Genomic DNA, 20340 nt, shown 5'->3' on the forward strand with positions numbered 1-20340 from the left:
GCTGGACAGGGGTGACCCTCTGGTGCTGTTCCCCTGCAGCTGCCTGGTGCACCCTGACCCGAGAGTGACCACCGGTGCCTACCCTGCTGTGGGGTGGCCGTGACCCCTGCATGGGTCAGTGTGACCTGTCTGCAGTGAAGGAAACCCCTGTGTGTGTCCCCAGCACTCCAGAGTCCCCCCCCCCAGCTACCCCATCACCTGGGTCACCTCTCCCTGGAGTGGGGTGGGCTGTGGGGGGATTCCTCCCACAGGGTTTGGGGGGCTGTATCCCAGGGCATGGGTGAGCAGGGAGTGGGAGCTGGTGATGAGGAGCAGGGGTGGGAGCAGGAGGCTGAAGCCCCCCCAGGAGGTAAATTGGGGTCCCCCTAGTACCCAGAGGAGAAGGCTGTGCCTGTAGGGATAGGGACCCATGATGGGGGGGGGGGTGTCAAGGTGGTGGCGAAGGGGAGTATCCCTGCTCCTGGGGTGCCCTTTAGTTCTGTGGGGTGTGGGTAGTCCCAAGGGGTTTCCTTCATGGTGGCAGTGGGTGCCTTGTAGATGTGGGGATCGATGCCCCCCCTTCCTGGGGTCTGTACTTCTGTCTGTGTGTCTGTCTGTGCATGTGAGGAGCTCACTGCCCATCCTGCCCCCACCCCACCTTGTGTGGGGGTCCCTCGGGGTGCGTGGCACAGTGCCCTCACCAATTCCCTCTCTTGTCTTTATTAGCTTCTGTACAATGGGGATGGTCATGCCAAATAAAACCATGATGAGATCCAGCAGTGTAGCTGTGCCCAGGGCATGTTGGAGGGGTCATGCTGGGGGGCACGATGAGGGGGGGTCCATGGCCCTCAGCGCAGCAGCCCCAGCACGGCCAGGGCAGCACTCTGCCCGCAGACGAAGGCACCACTGAGCACAGAGAGGACACCCCAGGCAATGAGAGCTGCCCTGCGGGGACACAAGCAGGGGCTGGTGGGACCAAACTGACCCCCAGTAACATGCAACCCCCTGAGCCCCATGTGTGGAGCCTTCTGCAGGGTCTCAGCTTCCTCTGCCACATTCCTCTGCATCACGGATGGCTGAAGACCCCAGTAGGCCCTCCAGCGCATCCCCTGTGCCCACTGCAACGACACACAACACTTGGTCAGAAGCCTGACAACACTATCATGAGACCATCCCCGGTTCTGCCTGCATTGGTGGCCCTGCCGAAGGGGCACAGACCACATCTGCCCCCCCCACAGCCACATCCACATCTACACCCTCCCCACATGCCCCCACCCTATTGCCCCATGTGCCCTACCTGGCTCTATCCCCAGCCCTGCAACCTGCGGGTCTGCACCTCCCTGACCCCTCTTCCCAGGCACACACCCTCTGGCCAACACCAAGCCCCCAGGACGTAGCACTCACCCCAAACCCCACTGCTGCTCCATCGTGGGGTCATCAGCACTGTGCGCCTTCCCAAACTGCCCCAGGCAGGCTGGGACTGTCCCTCGCTGTCCCCATCACCCTGGATCATGTTGTCCCCTCTCATGGTGATGGCAGTCCCAGGTTCACACTCTGGTGGGTCTCCCTGATGGACCTCTCCAAGTCCTTGTTGCTCACCTGGGTGCCCCTGCTCACTGCCTGCCTTGGCCTCCCAGCGCTTTGGCATCCCCAGAGTCACCCTCCCTCCTGCCCACACAGCCGTGGGTCCCCCAGGCCAACCTCCTGCCCAAGACCCCAAGGTCCCGGGGTGCTCCCTCCAGCTGCCATGGGGGACAGGACCCCACACACATCACCTCCATCCTCACTCAGACTCCGCTGCTCCCCCAGGGGCAGAGACACACTTTGGCACATGCTTACCCCAAAACTCACCAGCAACATACCAGGTCCCCCTAACATGGGCTTTTGCAGCCTTGGAGCACCATGGCCCTCTGACCCCCACTGAAGTCACCACTGTATGCCGCAGTGTCTCCAAACCTCGCTCAAGGGGTCTGGTACACATCCCTGATCCCTTGTCACATCCCTGGGCACACCCCTGGTGCACAGGCACATTTCCAATTTATGGACACCTCCTCAGTGCCTGGACTCAACTGTGGTACCCAGGCACATCCTCCATGTTAGAGGCACATCCCTCCATACCCACCCTTCAGCCCCACCACAGGGTCCTGCTGCCAGTGCCTACAGGTGCCTCAAATCCCCCTCCTCATGAGACTCCTCCTGCCTTGGCCAGGGTGACCGCAGGGGCCTTGCTGGGGCCACGGATCATGGGAAGCTGCCCCCCTGCCCTTTCCCACCACTCCAAGCGTGCAGACACTCACTTTTTGCGTGGCCCGAGGGTGCGGGTCCCAGTCATGCACACCAGGCACAGCCCTGCCACCAACACAGAGGCTCAGCTCCACCGCCTGGCACCCCTCACCCAGGCCCCGCAGCAGTGTCCCCATGCACATGTCCCTGCACCCCAAAATGGGGCGAGGACTACCCATCACCGCCACAGCACCCGCCCCCGCCCCAGCAATACTCTTGGCACCGGCACCCTTCCTCTCCCTCCCAGTGTTCACTCTTGCCTGGGAAGATGAAGATGAAGAAGGCACTGATGCCCCCAATGAGCTCAATGACCTTGCCGATGTCTGGGACGAACAGGGCGATGGCGAGCGTGGCGGCCATCCAGGTGACCGTCAGCGCCACCCGGCTTCGCTGCTCCTGTGCCTCGGGCACTGCCGCGGCTCTGCGCTTGGGAGTCACCCACACATCCCGCACCACTGACCTGGGGGAACAGGGGGGCTGATGGCAGCCGGTGGAGCTGCACTGGCCAGGGGACACCTGCGTGGCCACCACTCCTTCACCTGCCCAGCAGCACCACGATGGGGTAGATGGTGATGATGGAGACACCGAAGAGCAGGCGGGCAACAATGACAACCGGGTCATTCCCCGGGTAGGACATTAGGACGTCGGGTGCCACGGCCTCGCCGAAGGTCAGGTAGCCATAGAGCCCTGCCAAAGGAGCAGGGGGGGGGGTAGCCATGAGGAGGACAGAGGAGCCCCGAGCAGGATGAGGAGAAGGGGGAGAAGGAGGGGGTGAGGGGCTCTGGCGCTAGGGTTACCCGTGAGGGAGTAGATGAGCAGGCAGATGAGCATGGAGAGCACAGAGACGGCGACCCAGTGGGAGAAGCTCTGGTTGCGCATGCTGCTGTAGATGGCCACGCAGGCCTCGTGGCACTGCCAAGCAAGGGGGGGTGGCGCTGGGGCCCCATGCAGGGACACCCCCCACCCCCAGTGCCTTCTCTCCCACCCAGGGGTGCCCTGCCCCACTCTCACCCATCCCCAGGGGCTTTTGTCCTGCCCTGCAGGCACCTCTGGACACAGGCTGGGTCCCCTTCCCTGCAACCCCCCTGCAAGGAGTAGTGTCCCCATGGTCCAGGATGCTGCCGGCACTGCCGCAGCAGCAGGGGACAGTGGTGCCAGGGTGACCTACCTGGAAGCCGAAGCAGATGGTGGGGATGACGCTGAAAACGGAGGCCCAGGAGGAGGCCCTGTGGAATCGAGGGGAAGAAGCACAGAGCATGAAGCCTCTGGAGGCAGAGGGGACCTTGGTGGCATAAGCTGTGAAGCCTGCCTGCCACAGTAGGAACCTCTCACCTGGTAATTTTGGGAGAAGGGGGGTATTGCTGGGGCGAAAGCTGGAGCTGGGGCTGCCACCCACCCACCACCCTGCCAGCACTGTCCCCAGCTCATCCTTCCATATCCCCGTACCCAGGGCTGCCCCCTGCCCATGCTAATGCCATAGAGACCAGAGTGGGAGTGATGTGGGGCTGAACCCTGTACCTGGAGGGTGGGGGGGGCTCAGGTGAGCCCAGGCTCTCTGTCTGCAGGTGGTATTTCAGGATGATGACCAGGGTGAGGTAACAGGCAGCGAGAGTGCCCAGGATGCTGCCGGGGCATGGGAGAGCATCAGCACACAGACCCCTGGCAGCCGGGAGGCAGCAGGGGGGTCCCATGGCCCTGCAGGGACTCGGGAGGAGGTGGCCTGGGGTTCAGGGTGCCATGGGGTGGCTACAGCATGGGAGTAGCCCAGGTGGTACCTGGAGTACTTCTGGAAGCCGATCTCCTTGGGGACAGAGAGCGGGAAGATGACAAAGACACAGAGAGCTGAGAGAGTGAAGCGCTGGTCTGCATACCAGGGCAGTGACAGGGGGGCTCCACTCAGCGTCCCGTTGGGGTACAGGGAGTCACACACTGTGGGGAGCAGTGGGGAGGTCAGTTGTACCCGAAGGGTGGCCCAAGGAGGTCGGGAGCATCACACCATGGCAGGGCCAGGGAGCTCCATGACCTCAGGCGTCCCAAGAAAATCCTGGGGCTGCTCACAGCCCACACGGGACCACCTTCCCCTCACTCCCCAACAAGCTACAGAGGGAAACAACTCACGTTTCTCCAGCTGGTCGCCCACCACCCTGAGGAGGGCCACGGAGATCATGAAGAGGTTGAGGAGGAAGCAGACCTCGCAGAGCTTTCCCACTGCTGCCCCGCACACTGCCCGGACCACCCCCTGGTAGGTGGGCTGGGCGCTGAGGGCCGCCGCGTAGCCCAGCACCGCCAGCCCGCTCACCAGGAAGACCAGCGAGCCCTGCAGGGACAGGACCCGGCAAGAAGTCACCGCTGGACCCAGGGGGACCAGCAGAGCCACGGCCAGCAATCAGGTGGCCATCTGGGTAACATGGGTCAGCACACGGTTGAAGAACCTGCCCTAGGTGAAGCTTTAGATCTAGATTTGGTGGTCTGGGGCATGTAGGGTAGGATCATAGAATCATAGAATGGGTTGGAAAGGACCTTAAGATCACCTAGTTCCAACCCCCCTGTCATAGGCAGGCATGCCTCAAACTAGACCACGTCACCCAAGGCTCTGTCCAACCTAGCCTTGAACACTGCGAGGGATGGAGCATTTACCACTTCCTTGAGCAACCTGTTCAAGTGCCTCACCACCTTCACAGTAAAGAACTTCCTCGTTACATCTAACCTGAACTTTCCCTGTTTCAGTTTAAACGCATTACCCCTTGTTCTATCACTACAGTCCCTGACAAAGAGTTTCTCTGTGGCCCCCTTCAGACACTGGAAGGCTGCTCTGAGGTCTCCACGCAGCTTCTGCTCTCCAGGCTGAACAGCCACAGTTTTTCCAGCCTGTCAATTGGTACCAGCCACCCAATTATACTGTAGGTTATGCTGATGCAAAGAGCATCTCTAAGGCGGATCCAGCCCTGGCTGTTCACCCTCCAGCCCGGTTCGGGACACGGGTGCTGCCTCCCAAGCACCGTGGCGGGTTCCCCGGGGACGCCGCTGCCGCCAGCCCCTCGCCTCGGTCGCGGCCCCTCGCTCCCCCCTTACCAGCTCCACCAGGAGGGCCGGGACAGCTCCGCCGGCCCTGCCGAAGGCCCAGGGGAAGCTCAGCAGCCCCGCGCCCAGCGCCGACTTGAGCAGGATGCAGACGGCGCCGGCGGAGGAGAGCCTGGCGGGACCCGGCGGCGGCAGCAGGGGCCGGGCCTCGCCCGCACGCTCCATCCCGGCGGGGCTCTGCGCCGGGCGGGCCGCGGCAGCGCTGACCCCTCCGACGGGCCTCCGCGGACCCCCCCCCACTGCGGGGAGCGGGGAGGGGGCAGCGGGAGGCGGGGCACGAGCCGCCCGTGGGACCCCCCACTCCGCGAGCCCCGTCCTGATCCCGCCGCATCTCGGGTGCAGGGCAGCGGCGTCGCCCTGAAGACCAGTGGATGGAGAGTGGGGGGACCGCAGTTCGTGCACACCCCCAGGTCGGGACCAGCGGTCGTGTCCCGCTGCCTGTGAGCACCCCCGAGCCTCAAAGAGCTCGTACAGACCAAGGAAAACCAGCAGCCCTAGCAGCTCCCAGCATGGGGCTCAGCCTGGACGCTCCCCATTCCGGCTGTATTCACCCCATTCATTTCATGTCCCATGAAATTCCCACCATGGGACATTTTGGAGCATCTCGGGTCAGAGAGGGTAAGGAAAGGCAGCTGCAGTGAGTGCCCTTCAGACCATTCATCCTGCACCACTCACTGGGTGCAGGATAAGGCCAGCACCCCTCGGTGTCTCTGCAGCAGCTAAAAGCCCACTGGGGTGCTCCTGCACTCAGGAGACCTTAGTAAGGAGCCAACTCATCCCATCGCACCCCATTCCTTGCTCCAAACAGGGAAAAGGGGTGCTAGGATAACAGGATGGGGTAACTGATGCCACAGAGGACCCACACAAAAGAGGCTGCACCCCATAGGGATGATGGGCTCATCCTACACTGTGGACATGCAGCAGCTCTGTGCCACTCTCAGTACATGCTACCACCCCAGGGCTCAGCACACAAGCCCCCAACGCTGGCTGACAGGCCCTAATGCATTTTTGATTTCCCAAATATGTGCCCTTCTGATGTCAGTAAGACGGATAAAGAGACTTTAATCAGCTGCTAGGAGGAATTATGGATGGCTAATTGTGCCTGCCACCTCCATTACATCTCTGCCGCCTACGGGGCTTACAACCATTTAGCATGGCCCTTCCAGGCCTTCATTAGCTGCACACCAAAGGCTTCGGAAATAATTGGCCTCTACGATTTAGAAATTGGCCACTGGGCTGTAAAATACCAGCCACTGGGAAAGGCTCTTAATTCGGACTGGCGCTTTGATACAGCTTGACTCTGGTTTAAATGCTGCGGTGGAGCTGTCATCTCTCATTAGCACCCCTCCTCATTAGCACTAAAGCCTTCCAGGCTGCCTCTGATGGGAGTGCCTCAAATCAAAGGGATGCAGCCCACCTCCCACACCAGCACAGCAGCCCCAGGCAGTTTCTCTGCTCAGTGGCTCTGAGCTCCCTTGTTTATATTTCTCTCCCCTTTCTCCTGTTTATCTGGGTGCTCCAGCCACTGGGCCACAAGCCATAACCCAAGGGTTCCTGTTGGCTGGCAGCTTTACCCACCTTCAGCAGGTGCCCTCCTCCCTTCTTTTTGATGGAAAAGGGCCGACTATCTATTTTCCACATTATTGTCTTTGAAGACAAAGGTACAAGAATGCAAGTGGACAGCCCATGTTTTGGACAAATGAAAACACCAACTATAATTATGCTTTGCTACCTGCAATCCCTTCTGAGGTCTGGTCCTAAAGATTTTACACTTTTATTGACAGCTCTTTTGCAACCAATATGCCCTGCAGAGCTGGTTGGTTCTACGAGAGACCCTGATGCCATGGCTGAGATGGAGAAAATCCCTCCCTTCTGGCACAGGTGCATGGTTGGAGAGGAAGGAGCAATGGGCTCGCTCCAGCCCCATTGGGATGGCACAAGCAGCCCAACCTCAGGACCACTTCTTCAGCCCCAACGAGCTTCCAATAACAGCTCCAAAGTGAAAGTTCAGTGTCTTCTCTGTCTTGGCAACAGGATATTGCCTCACCCAGTGCATTCTCATCTTCGGAAGGGAAGGCAGCCTGGGGAAAGCCAACTGCTTTCTGGGTTAGGGAAAATGGGTTTTCCCAATCTTTTTTGCAGGACACTCGTGAACTGCAAAACCCTATCCACAGCCACATCTTGGGAGGTTGCTCCAGGCTACAGGAGAAATATTCTCTCCTGCAGCACCCTTCCCAAGGCCCACCACCACCATCCATGACTGTAGGCCCTGAACTGGGTGGGTGCAGCCAGATGGCCCATTGGGGCTGTCCCTGGCATTCTCCCCCTCCAGCTATGCCCAGGATAGTATGGGAGCCGGCGAGCTGCCTAGTGGCTCACCGGGACCATTTGCTGGTACACACCACTTTTCTGCCTGGACACGGTTTCTGCTCACTGAGAGAGGCAGCCACCAGCTCCCTCCTCCTCTTGGGAAAAGGTCCTGTTATTTGGAGCAGTGACAAAAGCAGCTGTCAGGGAAACCTCGCAGCTTTGCTGCAAAAGAGAAAAGCTATTTCAGTGATGGCAATGTTAACCAACACCACATGGGCGGGGCAACTTGTGCCTTTAAATAAGGGCATCCTTATTTAAATCTGCAACAAGTCACAGAATCCCAGACTGGCTTAGGTTGGAAGGGACCTTAAAGCTCATCCAGTTCCAACCCCCTGCCACAGGCAGGGACACCTTCACTAGATGGGTTGCTCCAAGCCCCGTCCAAGCTGGCCTTGAACACTGCCAGGGATGGGGCAGCCACAGCTTCTCTGGGCACCCTGTGCCAGGGCCTCACCACCCTCATAGTGAAGAACTTCCTAATACCTTATCTGAATCTACCCTCTGTCAGTTTAAAGCCATTCCCCCTGGTCCTTGGCCTTGACAGGCCCTTGTCCAAAGCCCTTCTCCAGGTTTCTTGTAGCCCCTTTAGGCAGTGGAAGCTGCTCTAGGGTCTCCCCAGAGCCTTCTCTTCTCCAGGCTGAACAAGCCCAGCTCTCTCAAGTCTGTCTCCAGAACAGAGGTGCTCCAGCTCCTGGAGCATCTTCAATGAGTTTGATCTTCCTCTGATCATCTCTGATCAGTTGCAAGCTTTAAAGCAGGACAAAGCTCTGCAAACTTTGGCTTTGTGACACACCACGCTACACTTTTAGGGCCATCCACACAACAGTTTCTTCTGTGCTTGCTGAGGGTCAGTGCCATTTGCATGACTCCCCAGGTTCTGCTCCAAAGTGAAGTCTGCAGCTTGGGCTGCAACTTGCTCTCTGTGACCGGCAGTGGAAAGCAGAGCCAGGCAGCACATGTCTTTGCTTCATATAGATAACATATTTACTGAAAATCTGCTTCACCAAAAATGGTGAAATCGTGACCAAAAATTACAAAAACATCATGGTAGTTGGCTTTATAAAAATAAACTGCAGGAGTATGTCTCACTGATTTGTACTGGTCTACCTCATCCCCTTCCTCCTGTCATGGTGCACATTAACTCTTCAGCATAATACCGTTCTAGAAAATTGCATTCCATCCAGAAAAATGCACTTTTTCCTTAGCAGAGGTCCTTAAAGTGACTTTTCCCCCCGCCCTCCCCAAAAATAAATATAGAAAATAGCCTCTAAACAAATAAATTTTCGTTTGGTCAGCTTAAAAAAAAAAAAGGTCTGTTTTCCCCCTTCTTGGGATATGTAGTGACTAAGCAGCCATTTAAACAGTATTCAAGTCTTTGGTGGCTTCGGCTGCTTAAAGCTGCTGTTTTATGTACAGATGATCAACTGAGGTCCTCTTTTTTCATTCTCGAGCAACCAAAGACTATGAGATGATGTCAGGTGTGGACTACTAACACAACTAGCACTTTCACTGGGGACCATGGATGGCCCAGGAAAGCAGCTGGTACAAGGAGGTCATCTTTGGCAAGCAAGAGCTTTCACACCGAAGGTGTCTTTGGTGGGTGAACCTGTTGCATGAGCTGTGGTCGCTTCACTCGTGGTTTCCGTCTCTTTGGCCTGCTCTTCGCTTTGTTGATCTGCACCACAAAGAACGCCAGAACCACCATGGCACCAAGAAAAGCAAAGACTGGAATAGTCTGTCCTACGTCCTGGTTGTACCGGCCAGGCATTATACCTAGGAAAGGTAAAGAGGTTTGGAAGTGACTAGTGACCACATGAACTACGATGTCTTTACAGTACTAGCACCATCTACCAAAAGGACCCAACAGTAACTCTTGTTCAAAGACAAAACAGCTATTAATCAGATTACATTTCAGACAGGAAGATTAACAACTGCAGACTGATTACCAAAAATAAGACAGGATGCAAACATTACAGAAAAGCATTTCCACCTCGACTTATTTGGGCACATGAAAGTATAACCCAGATTTCCCCAGCAACAACAATCTTCTGTTCTGCATTAGAAGGGAGATCAAACTTGACCATAATTTAACCACTAGGTAATTTCTACAAATCACACCAAATCCTGATGCCAGGATGAAAGTGATTGCATGCTTGCTCCAGAGACTGTGCACGCAGATGGTGAGGATGAGCTAGAGAACCAGACCCTTTGTTTTCCCAGGAATCTTTTGGTCTAGCAGCTCACACTGGTAAAGCACATGAGAGGCTTTCACACTGCTTCCAGCTGGGCCTGCAGTGCTAAGCTTGTACAGGAGAGCAGCCCACCACTGGACTTAAATCTGTTTCAAGTGCTCTACATCATTTGTTAGGGTAACACCTTGTCCAAGGCACCATTCAGACAAACTCTTCCGGACTCTGCTCTTGTGCACTGACACAAGGAATTTTAATTAGCAGAAGATATCAGCCACAGCTCCCAAGGACAGGGACTGCTGCTGACACCCGTCAGTCTGAACAGCACCAAAACAACCAACCCCAAAATCACCCACCAAAATCTTCCTCTCAGTATGTCACACATGCTTCTGAATAAACTATTCATATGCAAAACTATTTCTCCCAGGTTTCATCAGTCATCCTTTTACAACACAGCCACACTATTATTGGCATGTTTTTCACAACTAAAAATAAACACATGGCCCCTCTTCTGACTGTGCTGTATTTGTTTTTTCAAAGCTTATACAAAAAGCAAAGCAAAACAGTGGCTTTCAAACTTTTCAGTATTTACCTCCAGGAATATCCCACGCACCACTTTCTCCAGGGGACAATGGTCTCACTTGGGGTCGGTTCTGTCGAAAACTGGGCAAAGCCACTTTATCGAGGTCAATTGACAGTAATTTCTGATGTTTCCAAAGGTTGCTAGAAGCAATTTATAGACAGAGTTATCTGCCCATTTACTTCAGTAATGCAAGGAATTTTGTAGAAACATATAGAGAAAGTGATAGTTGGAGCCTACAAATAGCTCAATGGTTTGGACCCAAAAGATCCATTCTACAGGCTCTGCAGTCTGCAGGCCTCCAAAGTTAAATTCAGATGCCACAGTTTCACGCTTGGATTGGCAACTATTCACTAACAAGTCTCTTGCACGCAGACTACCAAAAGTAACCATTAGCAGCTCAGCAGACAAATACAGGCTATATGCTGACAAGTGACTTGACAAATGATACAACCAGCAAGCACAGTTAGGCAAGCTGTCCAAGAAACTGCTTCAGAAAACTATTTCAAAGGCATGCAGTGACGATGGACTTAAGCAAGACCATTCACTTTAAGCTGGGATCACTCAATCACAACAGTGACTTGTGAAGCTATTTTTAAAATCCCCCAGTTTCATACTGTAGCAATAAGGTGAGTCAGAATTATTCACTGAAGAGGCATTAATTTCCTCTTGGCAATCTGGTGTTTCTCTAGGAAAGGCATTCCAGCTGTCCCTTTCAAAAGCAGATGGAACAAATAATTTTTCAGCTGAACTCAAACACAAGACTTCTTGTGTAACCATAAGACAGACATATACTAACCTGGGAGCAGTTTCATTCAAAGGCTGTGGTTTGGCCCAGGACAGGTGAGGACAAGCAGGCAGGGCCCGGGGTTTAGGGTCTCCCAAGTGACCCTCGAGCACCTTTGAGTATCGATGCAGATGGTTACCTGCAACTCACCGGAGAGACAGACCAGGTTACCAAAAGACTGCTAGGATAAGAGTTCCCAACACTCACTCCAGCTAAACAGTGCTGCTGTCAAACCAGGGGCTCTTTACTGTAGTGACGACTTACAGCTAAATCTGGGTTAGAATTAACCAAAGGGTACCTTACAAAACAGTAAAACTGCACCTACAGCGACAGGTAATCCAGGTTTTGCTGGCAGCACGTGAGACAAGACTGAACGCTTTATACACACTCTGTAGCAAGTAACTAGAATGCTCTCAGCAGACCTAGGCATCTGAAAATTCCTACTCTATGAACAGAACATTTTCTTCAGTTGAATCACAACTATACCATGACAAACCCCTACAATAAATGCTCTCTCCTAGAAAAACAACAGGACATTGTAGAACTCACACCAGTCTAACCTTACTGGCATATAACTCAGTCTGCCCGAGCCCTCCTAAATTTCACTCTGATGCTCCCTCAGTCGCTTGGTAATGAAGGATCTCACCTTCCATCCGCTCAGGGAGAGAGTAGCCTGCTCCCGATGGCGGGCGCTGTCTGTTTTCCGAATGGCTGAGACTCGGCGGTGTCACCCCATAAGAAGTGTACTGCAGGAGGGAATCCAGGAGCCAAAAGCAATCTGTGGATTTCATAGTCCCAAACCCCAAAACAAGATATGCATTATGCCACATTTAAACTGGCTTATCTTTCTGTCAAGGAGGCTGTAATGACATTTAGAAGTACAATAAGTATTTCTGGGTCTTACTTTTCTCCTACTGAAGTTCTAGGCCCAATTTCTGAAAGATGCAACTTTCAACACACACCCAACATCCCGCCACAATACACAAACACAAAACCAATGTGTTCTGTCATAAAATGTCTTCTTTTGTGTATAAATCAGGCTCTTTTGGAGAGTAAGACATAAAACAACAGGTCTCAAATATCAAGGCTGTGCAAGGCCGTCCAAGTCTCTACAAAAATTATGAGGTTTTTTGGTGTGGAAACACAGGAAGGTGAGAGCTTCTGATATAATTTTTAAGAGGCAAACAGAGAAGACAGGACAAAATAAATACCTTGCAAAGAAAAGTAAGAACAAGGTAGTATTCTTAGTGGAAAGTTATGACTCTATTGCTTTTCCAAGCTTAAAAAACTCAAATAAATGGAAGGTTCTGGCTATGTCTCAGCTAAAGCAGTACCTGCAGCAGCTGGGGTACAGAGCAGGCTGGGAATCAATGCCACAGTATACTTGATCACAGTTTTCCTTTGCACTTCAACAGCACATGAACCCTCATTCCCTCATTTTGATTCTCTCCTGAATTACTGCTACCTTATCCAGAGCTACCTCTAAGGAATAAGCATTTCAGCCAGTTAACATCACAACTCTCTAAAACTTCCACTTGCAGGAGTATGACAGTGCCTTATCAGCTATTTCCACTACACAGCAAACTGTTTTTCTCAGAACTTCTCCCCCCAGGAACAGTTGGCTGGGAATGGAAATTAATCTTCATAATCCTGGTGTCCGTTAAACCCTCACCTTTGATTTTTAAAGAGGTCAATCAGATTTTAAGGATTTATATTCACTAATGTTAGGAATTTACCTCAGTTAAAGTCTCCGATGTCTCTGCAGGAGACATACCTCCTGCTTCACAATTTAAAAGCTAATTTTAAAGGATTTCTTTAGAACCTTCCACTTTTTCTTGCCTTACAGGTCACACTGAATTTAACAGCATTAGGGAGCTCACAAAGCACTGTTTTCTGTTACTTAATTTAAAGCTGTGTATCTTCTCTTATACTAAGTGCTTTCAATAACCTACAGCAAGGACACAAGGCACCAACATGTTAGTGTTACAGCAGCTCACTAGAAGCCACCCCAAGACAGATAAGGAGAAACCAGAGATCTTTCAAATAAAAAGAAAATATTTGGGAGAGAAAGAAATGAGCTACAGACAGATTAGGCAGGAGCTAAGGGACTTAAGTCTTAAATAAATTGGGCAAGGGATGGATGACATAACCTAGTATTTTAAAATGTTGGTGACAAAACTTAAAAAACTATAAATGTACTTTTCATTACAAAAGGAGAATTCAGGCTGAACATCACATTCAGTGGAAATGCAGAAAAAGACCTCACTCACATATTGGATTATCTTTGGCCTCTCAAGCCACAGATCTACCAGCTTGTGCTTTATGTGTCATGAGAAACCCATTCAATCTCTTAAAACTTTGAAAAGTCAGATCAGACAAAGTGCTAGAAAAACAGTTTTCTAAGGACCAACCACAGTGTGTAGGCAGAGAGAATAGCTTCTCCAGGAGTCACAGAAATCACACACAACTCGCACACTTGCTACCTGAGTTGCAAACAAATGCTTTGAAAACTCAAAAAGAAATCCCTACTTTTTGACATATTTATACCAGCTGGTTTGTGTCAAAGTAGAACAGCCTGAAAATAGTAACGCACAACCAAAATATTGAACATTACCATAAATCCTCACAGGAAACAAGGCACACTGATGAGCAAACTCAAAACATAAGACCCATGGTACTACCTAAACATTCTGAAAATGCAACCGGGGAAAAAGTGAAGAGATCCCCTAATGCCTCTTCACGACTTCAACTATGTGGAACAAAAACACCCCAAAGAAGCAAAAAAACCCCCAACCAACAATCCCCATCTCTCCCCCACCCTGCAAAAAACCCACCTCAAAACCAGCCCTGCCCACAAAGCTTGTGGAAAGAAAAATAGGGAAGGGGCCTACAGGGAGCGGAATGGTCCCATCTATCAGAGGGCCTATTTAACTGGGGTGCTCTTCTACTGTAACTGCTCCTTACAGCATTTTCAACAGAGCTCTGCAGAACTAAGATGAATCCCCAGTTAGGAATATTTAGAGAGTCCCTAGAAAAAGCTACTTCAGATATAAAGGGGAGCTGTAAAAGCCCCATACGATAGTTATCAGCTTAAGACAGTAACTATTCTTGCATGTCAAAGCTTACACACCTTTCTGTCGATGGCTGTCATCCAAGCAGTTAGAGTCGCCATACAAAACAATCCTGCCACTGCCTTCAGAAGGAACTTGGTAAAGTCCCAAAATAGGGACATTTTCAACTACAGCAGTCTCCTGCTTTAAAACTTCAAGACCTAAAGCAAAGCACAAATAAATTTCATAGCCTGCAAAGCATCAACATCAATTTACCGGTAAGTGAACTCAGCCTACAGTGCAAACTTACAGTTGCAGCTATGTTACTCTTCATGACATACATTTATGCAAAATGTTTCAAAACCCCACGATGTTACGATAAAAATGAAACTGCTCCAAGACCCTGACTGTGAACTTTCCTACTGATATTAATGTTTTTCCTTCTTTGGTGGAGAAGCAGAAAATGACCTCACAACCTGGATTATCTTCAACATGCTCGAATGAAAAATCGTAACATTTTCAGCTACAGGTTTAAAATCATAACCTTCTGCCTTACACACTACTTCATGTTGTTTTAGTCCTTCTGCAGAATGCTACAGGACACAGTAACTTAAGAATCAGCCATCGCGGTGCATGCTGCTCTTTGCCATCTTACTTTGCTGCCATGCCTGCCTATTCCTACAAGAAAATCTACTATGGAACTAACAAAAGAGATTAGAGACATTCCATGAACAACAACATCTGTCTCTCTGTAACAAGCAACTGCAAGACAAATCCTGTAAACCTGCCAGTTGCATCTTACACCTTTAGACTTTGTAACTCTGCTTGTGCACCGACGCCAAAGTTCTACTCAAAACACAAAAAAAGGACAAGGAAGCACATACCTTGATCCTTAAAAGTCTGTGCAATGACAATGCCATCTTCTGGAAACTTTGCAATACTGCATCCTGATGCATAATTCACTGAAAGACATCACAAAATTGCAGTTTAGACTAAAAATGACACTCCTTCCCTTCCCACCATATTTCAGTGAGCTGTTAAGCACAGAAGAAAACATTCCCAGGAACACTGCTCTGAATCTGCATATTTTGATCAATATGTGTATTCACAGAGAAGACATTTCTAAGCACAGCTTTTGCAGTTTCACCTTTACATACTGCTTTCAAATGTTTCATACTGCTTTCCAGTTTAGGAAACTGACATTATCTTTTTTAAACTGAAAAGCTTAATCAAATGCAATAAGAAATTTAGTATTTCACACTAGCAGTCATTATTTATACTACAGAGAACCTGACTCCTTTAATCAATGCTGGTGTCTTCTCTTTTCACATACGCTTTCTGAATGAACCAGTCAGAAGACCAAGAGATTTGGGAACAAAACAATGAAATGAAAACATCAAGTGACTTGGTGAGATAAAAAGAAAGACTGGCTAGATCTAGAAAGTCAGAAAACTGTGAGATCACAGATCTGTGGCCTAACCACAAAAAAGTTTCAAGTTTGAACTTGAAACTAATCAAACATATTCATTTTATGGGGAACAATCCAAAAGATTTCAAAACCAGGAATTTCTAAAACAGGATGTTGTGGTGCATGTTGAAGTTGGCATATTCCAAGGAAAAAGTTCCTATCAATTTTCTTCTTCCAGAATTTCAAATTTCCATGTAACTGCAAAATTAAAACCAAAGGCTTCATCTTTACAACTAATATTTAAAGCCCAGACAAATACAGACACACCCCAACAATACTCTTCAGAGTGTCAGCACCTGGAACACTGGAATACAAGCCTAAACTGAGGACACTGATTATCTGAACTGAAAATGTTTCACATACAGTCTACAAAGGAAGTAATCATTTAAGCATGCTTATGAAACCCTCTTCAATGAATGTGAGTGGTTCCCTTGACTCTTGCTCAACCTTGTTCTCACAGAAAACTCGTTTCTAAACACCACACTGTAGCCCGTGTAGGAGACGGACTCCAGTACTCACTTTCATGATTTGCCATGCTAAAATCACCTTCATAGAGCCCATCACTGAAGGCCATATTCCAGACAGAAAGCAGATCATTGAGAGCTGGTATATTGGCACCTCCAGTATCCGGCATCCACCACTGTCTGTGAAAATGACAGCATAACACAGGTTATTAGTATACAGAATATACTTCTAGAGTTTGTATAATGAAAAGTCAGGTGCGTTCCCAGAAGCAGACTTTTTCAAAGTCACTTAAATAATGAACTACATCTTATATAACTCCAGGGGCACATGAGCAGCTGTCTCTCTTTGATACCAATGCTTTTGAGCAGAAGTTAAATAATACTAATGTAAAGTTCTCAGTGCATTTTAGTTCCATAAAAATCTTCAATTTGCTAGTAAAAAAATCAGTCTTAGGCTCTTTGTTCACATGAGGCAAAAACGACAGACGTGATCTGCTTCTCATTTTTCTAACAAAGCAAAATGTTACTTGCTCACAAACTGCAGAACAGATCTTTCTAGCTTAACAGGAAACAGGCTGATAACTACAGTAATTATGAGGGTATCTATCACCATTGGTGATAAATTGCATATTTTCTCTTTATATGACACACTGGAGTAATTTCAACAATGGGTGCACAACCTGGCAATACTCTTTGCAAGGCACACTTTCTGTTTTGCTCCCTGAAAGTGAAAACACATCCATTTTAATTTGTCAGTCTCCAGTTTCTTCTTTTCATTGTACATTTTTCTTGACTTTAAAAGATTACATTACCAAAGGGCCCTTTGCAATCATGATAAAATAGGTAGCTATTCTCCTGAAGCTACAGCTTATCACATCTTGCAGCGTATCACATCTGGGATTTTTAGGGTAATATTGCGTAAAATGACAATTCTATGGCATTTTATTCCCCAAAGAATTGACACAAATCAGTACCTTGTGTTTTCATCATAAAACTTGACTTTTCTCATCACAGATGTGTTGTACCAGTCACTAAACACTATAAGTGAAAGTCCATTATCAATATCCCTCCTCAGCTTGGTGATCTCTTCAGGAAAATACTCTTCCTCACTGTCCACCATCAGTAAAGTGCCTGTGTGTAAAAGCAAAACCAAGAGTTGACCAGGCTGTTCACTGTAATGTTACTGCTATTCATGCTCCATAAACTGAGCCAAACTGTGGCACAGGAGGACAATCAGAAGATTCACTGCTGATCCAACTAAACTACATGCAATTCTAGTCAGAGGTACTCCACTTCCTACTGCAGACTTGCAGCCAGGAAAACAATTACTCTGAAACTTTCTTTGATTCAGACCTTGAAAACTACAGCTGTATTTTAGCAGACCTGACTACAGTGCTGTTGCCACTTCATATAACCCTCTCCCACCCCTGTGAAGAAGCACAGCCTTCTCTGCATCACTGAACAACACAATCAGAAAAATATACTTCTATTTCCTGAAAACTCTTATGCTTTTAGATTGATTATAAATATCAAGCAACTTTGCTTCTTCAGTTTCTGACTGCCCACAGAGGTGATGGAATTTTCATCCTCACAGACAAGACAAATTTTGACAGGATGCTACCCTGAGCTACCCAATAAACCACTGATGCTGGCCCCACATGTCATGGTCCCTTGCAACGAGGCCAATTCTGCAAGCTCAGGCAGTCTGTGTTTGGAAAGCTTTCTGATAAAGATCCTGTAGAAACCATGTTAATATGGACGATGGGACAGAGTGCACCCTCACCAAGTTTGAAGGCAATACAAGCTAGGGAGAAGTGGTAGAGGGACCACAGATTACCGCATTTTTTGCCTCTCACTTCTTCCCATTGAGGAAATTCTGGAAGCCCAACAAAATACTCAGGAAATAAGGTAAAATGTAATGGTGAATCAGAGGAGAGAGAAGTCCCCTAATGCTGCTCTCTACCAACAATAAAACTAGTGGTCTCAGAAGGGAAACTACTTTTCTACCATTGCTGTATGCAGTTGAACATCCACTGAATTCAAAAAGCAATGGTGAGATACTTATTGAAGAAACAAGACAAATAAGAGATTACTACTGACAACATTTGCAGATATAGAAAACTGTGAGGAGAATACACTCTCACTTTATAGTCCACTGAACATCACAGCCCAAAAGAAAAGAGGGTCTTGTTGGAGCATGTCATGGTTAAATGGAGGGGCAGACTGGAGCAGAAAAGAGCATGGACTGCTTGGTTTGCCCCCTGCCTGGCAAATCTATCAGGTTTCCTTCCTGATACACACAGAAGAAACAAGCCACATGCTACTTTGCTATCACAATTAGTTGGATGGAATACTTCCCCACTCTTTTATCTATCCACAAAGATCAATGTTTTAAAATGCCGCTGCTGAGGGAAAAAAAAACAAACTAGAATGGGCACCTGATTTTAGTCTGCTATTCATGTCATGGTTCATTTTGACTATGACAAAATATTTTGGCAAGTACAGTTCTGCCTTTGTGGGACTGAACACAGAGGGGTTTTTATCCCACTCAGAGGTGGGCTTTCCCTCTCATTTTTTCATGACAAGGATAGAAAACTGCCCTAATTCTATTAGATTCCCAAGTCAGCATCTGCAACAACACTTTATGCAACTAAATATCAGCATATAAATAAGTACATCCACTGTTATAATATTTTTCTACTATCATGAGGACTTTTCTTTGCATTCCTTGTCCTGGGTTCAGCTATAGCAGTCATTTTTCTCCTTCTTAGTAGCTGGTGCAGTGCTGTGATTTTAACTTTCAGCCTGGGAACAATGCTGATAACACTGATGTTTTTAGTTGTTGCTAAGTAATGTTTATTCCAACCAAGGACTTTCTCAGTCTCATGCTTTGCCAGGGAGGAGGGGAAGCCAGGAGGAAACAGAGACTGGACACCAAACTGGCCAAAGGGGTATTCCATACCACAGCACATCATGCCCAGTATATAAACTGGGGGGAGTTACCCAGAAGGCCCAGATCACTGCTCGGGTCGGGCTGGGTATCGGTCGGCGGGTGGTGAGCAATTGTATCCTCTCCCCTTGTTATTTCACTAATCATTATTATCATTGGTGGTAGCAGCAGTGGTTTTGTATTATACCCTAGTTGCGGGACTGTTCTTATCTCAACCCGTGGGAGTTACATTCTTCAGATTCTCCTCCCCATCCCTCCGGGAGTGGGGGGAGGAAGAAGGGGGGGAGTGAGCGAGCGGCTGTGTGGTTCTGAGTTACCAGCTGGGCTCAAACCACGACACTTCTTTGTGGCGCCCAAAGTGGGGCACGAAGGGTTGAGATAACGACAGATCTGACCAGAGTGTGTCTAATCGTATTTGTGATAAGCACTCATTGTTACTACTCGCCACAATGGTGATTATTTGGCTCTCAGACTTGTTGCGCTTGGTCTCAAGAGTTTCAGCATGTTGTACTTTACTTACAGCCACTATTTGCTGTTTTAGTGTTTATCGGCTGGAGGGCCTGGGCTAAGGTTCTTGTTTCACTGTACTTCATGGTAATGACTTGTAATACAATAGACTCATTGATCATGAAACTGGTCCGGTTTGTGCTTCCAGCGTGGCCATCACCTCTATACATTGGGAGGTATATAATGAAATATTTTAGCAATTGCATATCTTTTTTTTTCTCCTCGGGGGGTCAACTTACGAAGGAAGCATTCCCTTTCACCCCCCGTTCCAACACCAGCCTATTTGCAACAGCAGTTGAGAGTTCTGAAGGTTTTAGATGGCCTTTGAATACCCTTGAAACCTGCCTGCTGATTGTGCTGGGGATCAGCATGTTGGCAAACACACGGAGTGTGTTTTACCCACGGCAATCCCGTCCTGGGAACATCCTAATTCGTTTAATCTCAAAAGTTAAGCAGTATCGGGTTCAAATCTGGTCTAGGGTTAGACAATGACATAGGTGGACCACCAAGAGATTTTCCCTGAGGCTGGACAGTCATGAGTGGCAGGGTGTGTGGGATAGTATGGACAAGCATCTAGGCCAGTGGGCCACTCCAGTGCTTTGGAACTTCACCACTGAACAAGTGCAACATCC

At 49.2% G+C, this 20340-nt stretch overlaps 3 protein-coding genes across 24 annotated transcripts in view; 1 reads left to right on the plus strand and 2 right to left on the minus strand.

Moving 5' to 3' along the window:
• Window positions 1-758, plus strand: part of NECAB2 (N-terminal EF-hand calcium binding protein 2) — a 108787-nt gene extending 108029 nt beyond the window's left edge. For all 14 annotated transcript variants that reach the window (XM_030511362.1, XM_030511363.1, XM_030511365.1 and 11 more), the window contains one exon: window positions 40-758. In XM_030511362.1, coding sequence (XP_030367222.1) covers window positions 40-68 — 29 coding nt within the window. In that variant the 3' untranslated portion in view covers window positions 69-758. The remainder of the gene's footprint in view (window positions 1-39) is intronic.
• Window positions 684-5562, minus strand: SLC38A8 (solute carrier family 38 member 8). 4 transcript variants are annotated; one of them, XR_003994980.1, is made up of 10 exons: window positions 5335-5518; window positions 4381-4579; window positions 4038-4191; window positions 3781-3885; window positions 3431-3488; window positions 3060-3174; window positions 2802-2949; window positions 2523-2722; window positions 1384-2328; window positions 684-1097 (listed from the first exon to the last, which is right to left on the minus strand). XR_003994980.1 is itself a non-coding variant. In XM_030511376.1 (10 exons), the coding sequence occupies exons 1-10, from the start codon at window positions 5506-5508 to the stop codon at window positions 828-830; spliced, it is 1302 nt and encodes a 433-aa protein (XP_030367236.1). In that variant the 5' UTR covers window positions 5509-5562; the 3' UTR covers window positions 684-827. The 4 variants fall into 4 exon arrangements, 3 of the variants coding, with proteins under 3 accessions (XP_030367236.1, XP_030367237.1, XP_030367238.1); XM_030511376.1 differs by having other exon boundaries at window positions 684-924; window positions 2277-2328; window positions 5335-5562; XM_030511377.1 differs by having other exon boundaries at window positions 2277-2328.
• A 3112-nt stretch (window positions 5563-8674) lies between these two features.
• MBTPS1 (membrane bound transcription factor peptidase, site 1) overlaps window positions 8675-20340 on the minus strand; it is a 32669-nt gene continuing 21003 nt past the window's right edge. For 3 of the 6 annotated variants that reach the window (XM_030512300.1, XM_030512301.1, XM_030512302.1), the window contains exons 16-23: window positions 17226-17382; window positions 16307-16431; window positions 15204-15281; window positions 14400-14540; window positions 11916-12047; window positions 11282-11414; window positions 10495-10625; window positions 8675-9486 (exon numbers count right to left, since the gene is read on the minus strand). In XM_030512300.1, the coding sequence (XP_030368160.1) occupies window positions 9290-9486; window positions 10495-10625; window positions 11282-11414; window positions 11916-12047; window positions 14400-14540; window positions 15204-15281; window positions 16307-16431; window positions 17226-17382 (1094 nt within the window). In that variant the 3' untranslated portion in view covers window positions 8675-9289. Of the gene's footprint in view, window positions 9487-10494; window positions 10626-11281; window positions 11415-11829; window positions 12048-14290; window positions 14311-14341; window positions 14541-15203; window positions 15282-16306; window positions 16432-17225; window positions 17383-20340 lie in introns of those variants that run through there. The other 3 variants (XM_030512304.1, XM_030512305.1, XR_003995080.1) reach the window with 3 other exon arrangements.

The sequence above is a fragment of the Strigops habroptila genome, chromosome Z, assembly GCF_004027225.2.
Source record: "Strigops habroptila isolate Jane chromosome Z, bStrHab1.2.pri, whole genome shotgun sequence".
Taxonomy (NCBI): Eukaryota; Metazoa; Chordata; class Aves; order Psittaciformes; family Psittacidae; genus Strigops; species Strigops habroptila.

Coding starts and splice junctions, on each gene's coding strand:
- SLC38A8 (XM_030511376.1), bottom strand. CDS start 5,508: ATGGAGCGTGCGGGCGAGGCCCGGCCCCTGCTGCCGCCGCCGGGTCCC. Junction 3,175..3,430: donor CCATCTGCTTCGGCTTCCAG/GTAGGTCACCCT, acceptor CTTGCTTGGCAG/TGCCACGAGGCCTGCGTGGC. Junction 2,329..2,522: donor CTTCATCTTCATCTTCCCAG/GCAAGAGTGAAC, acceptor TGTTGGTGGCAG/GGCTGTGCCTGGTGTGCATG.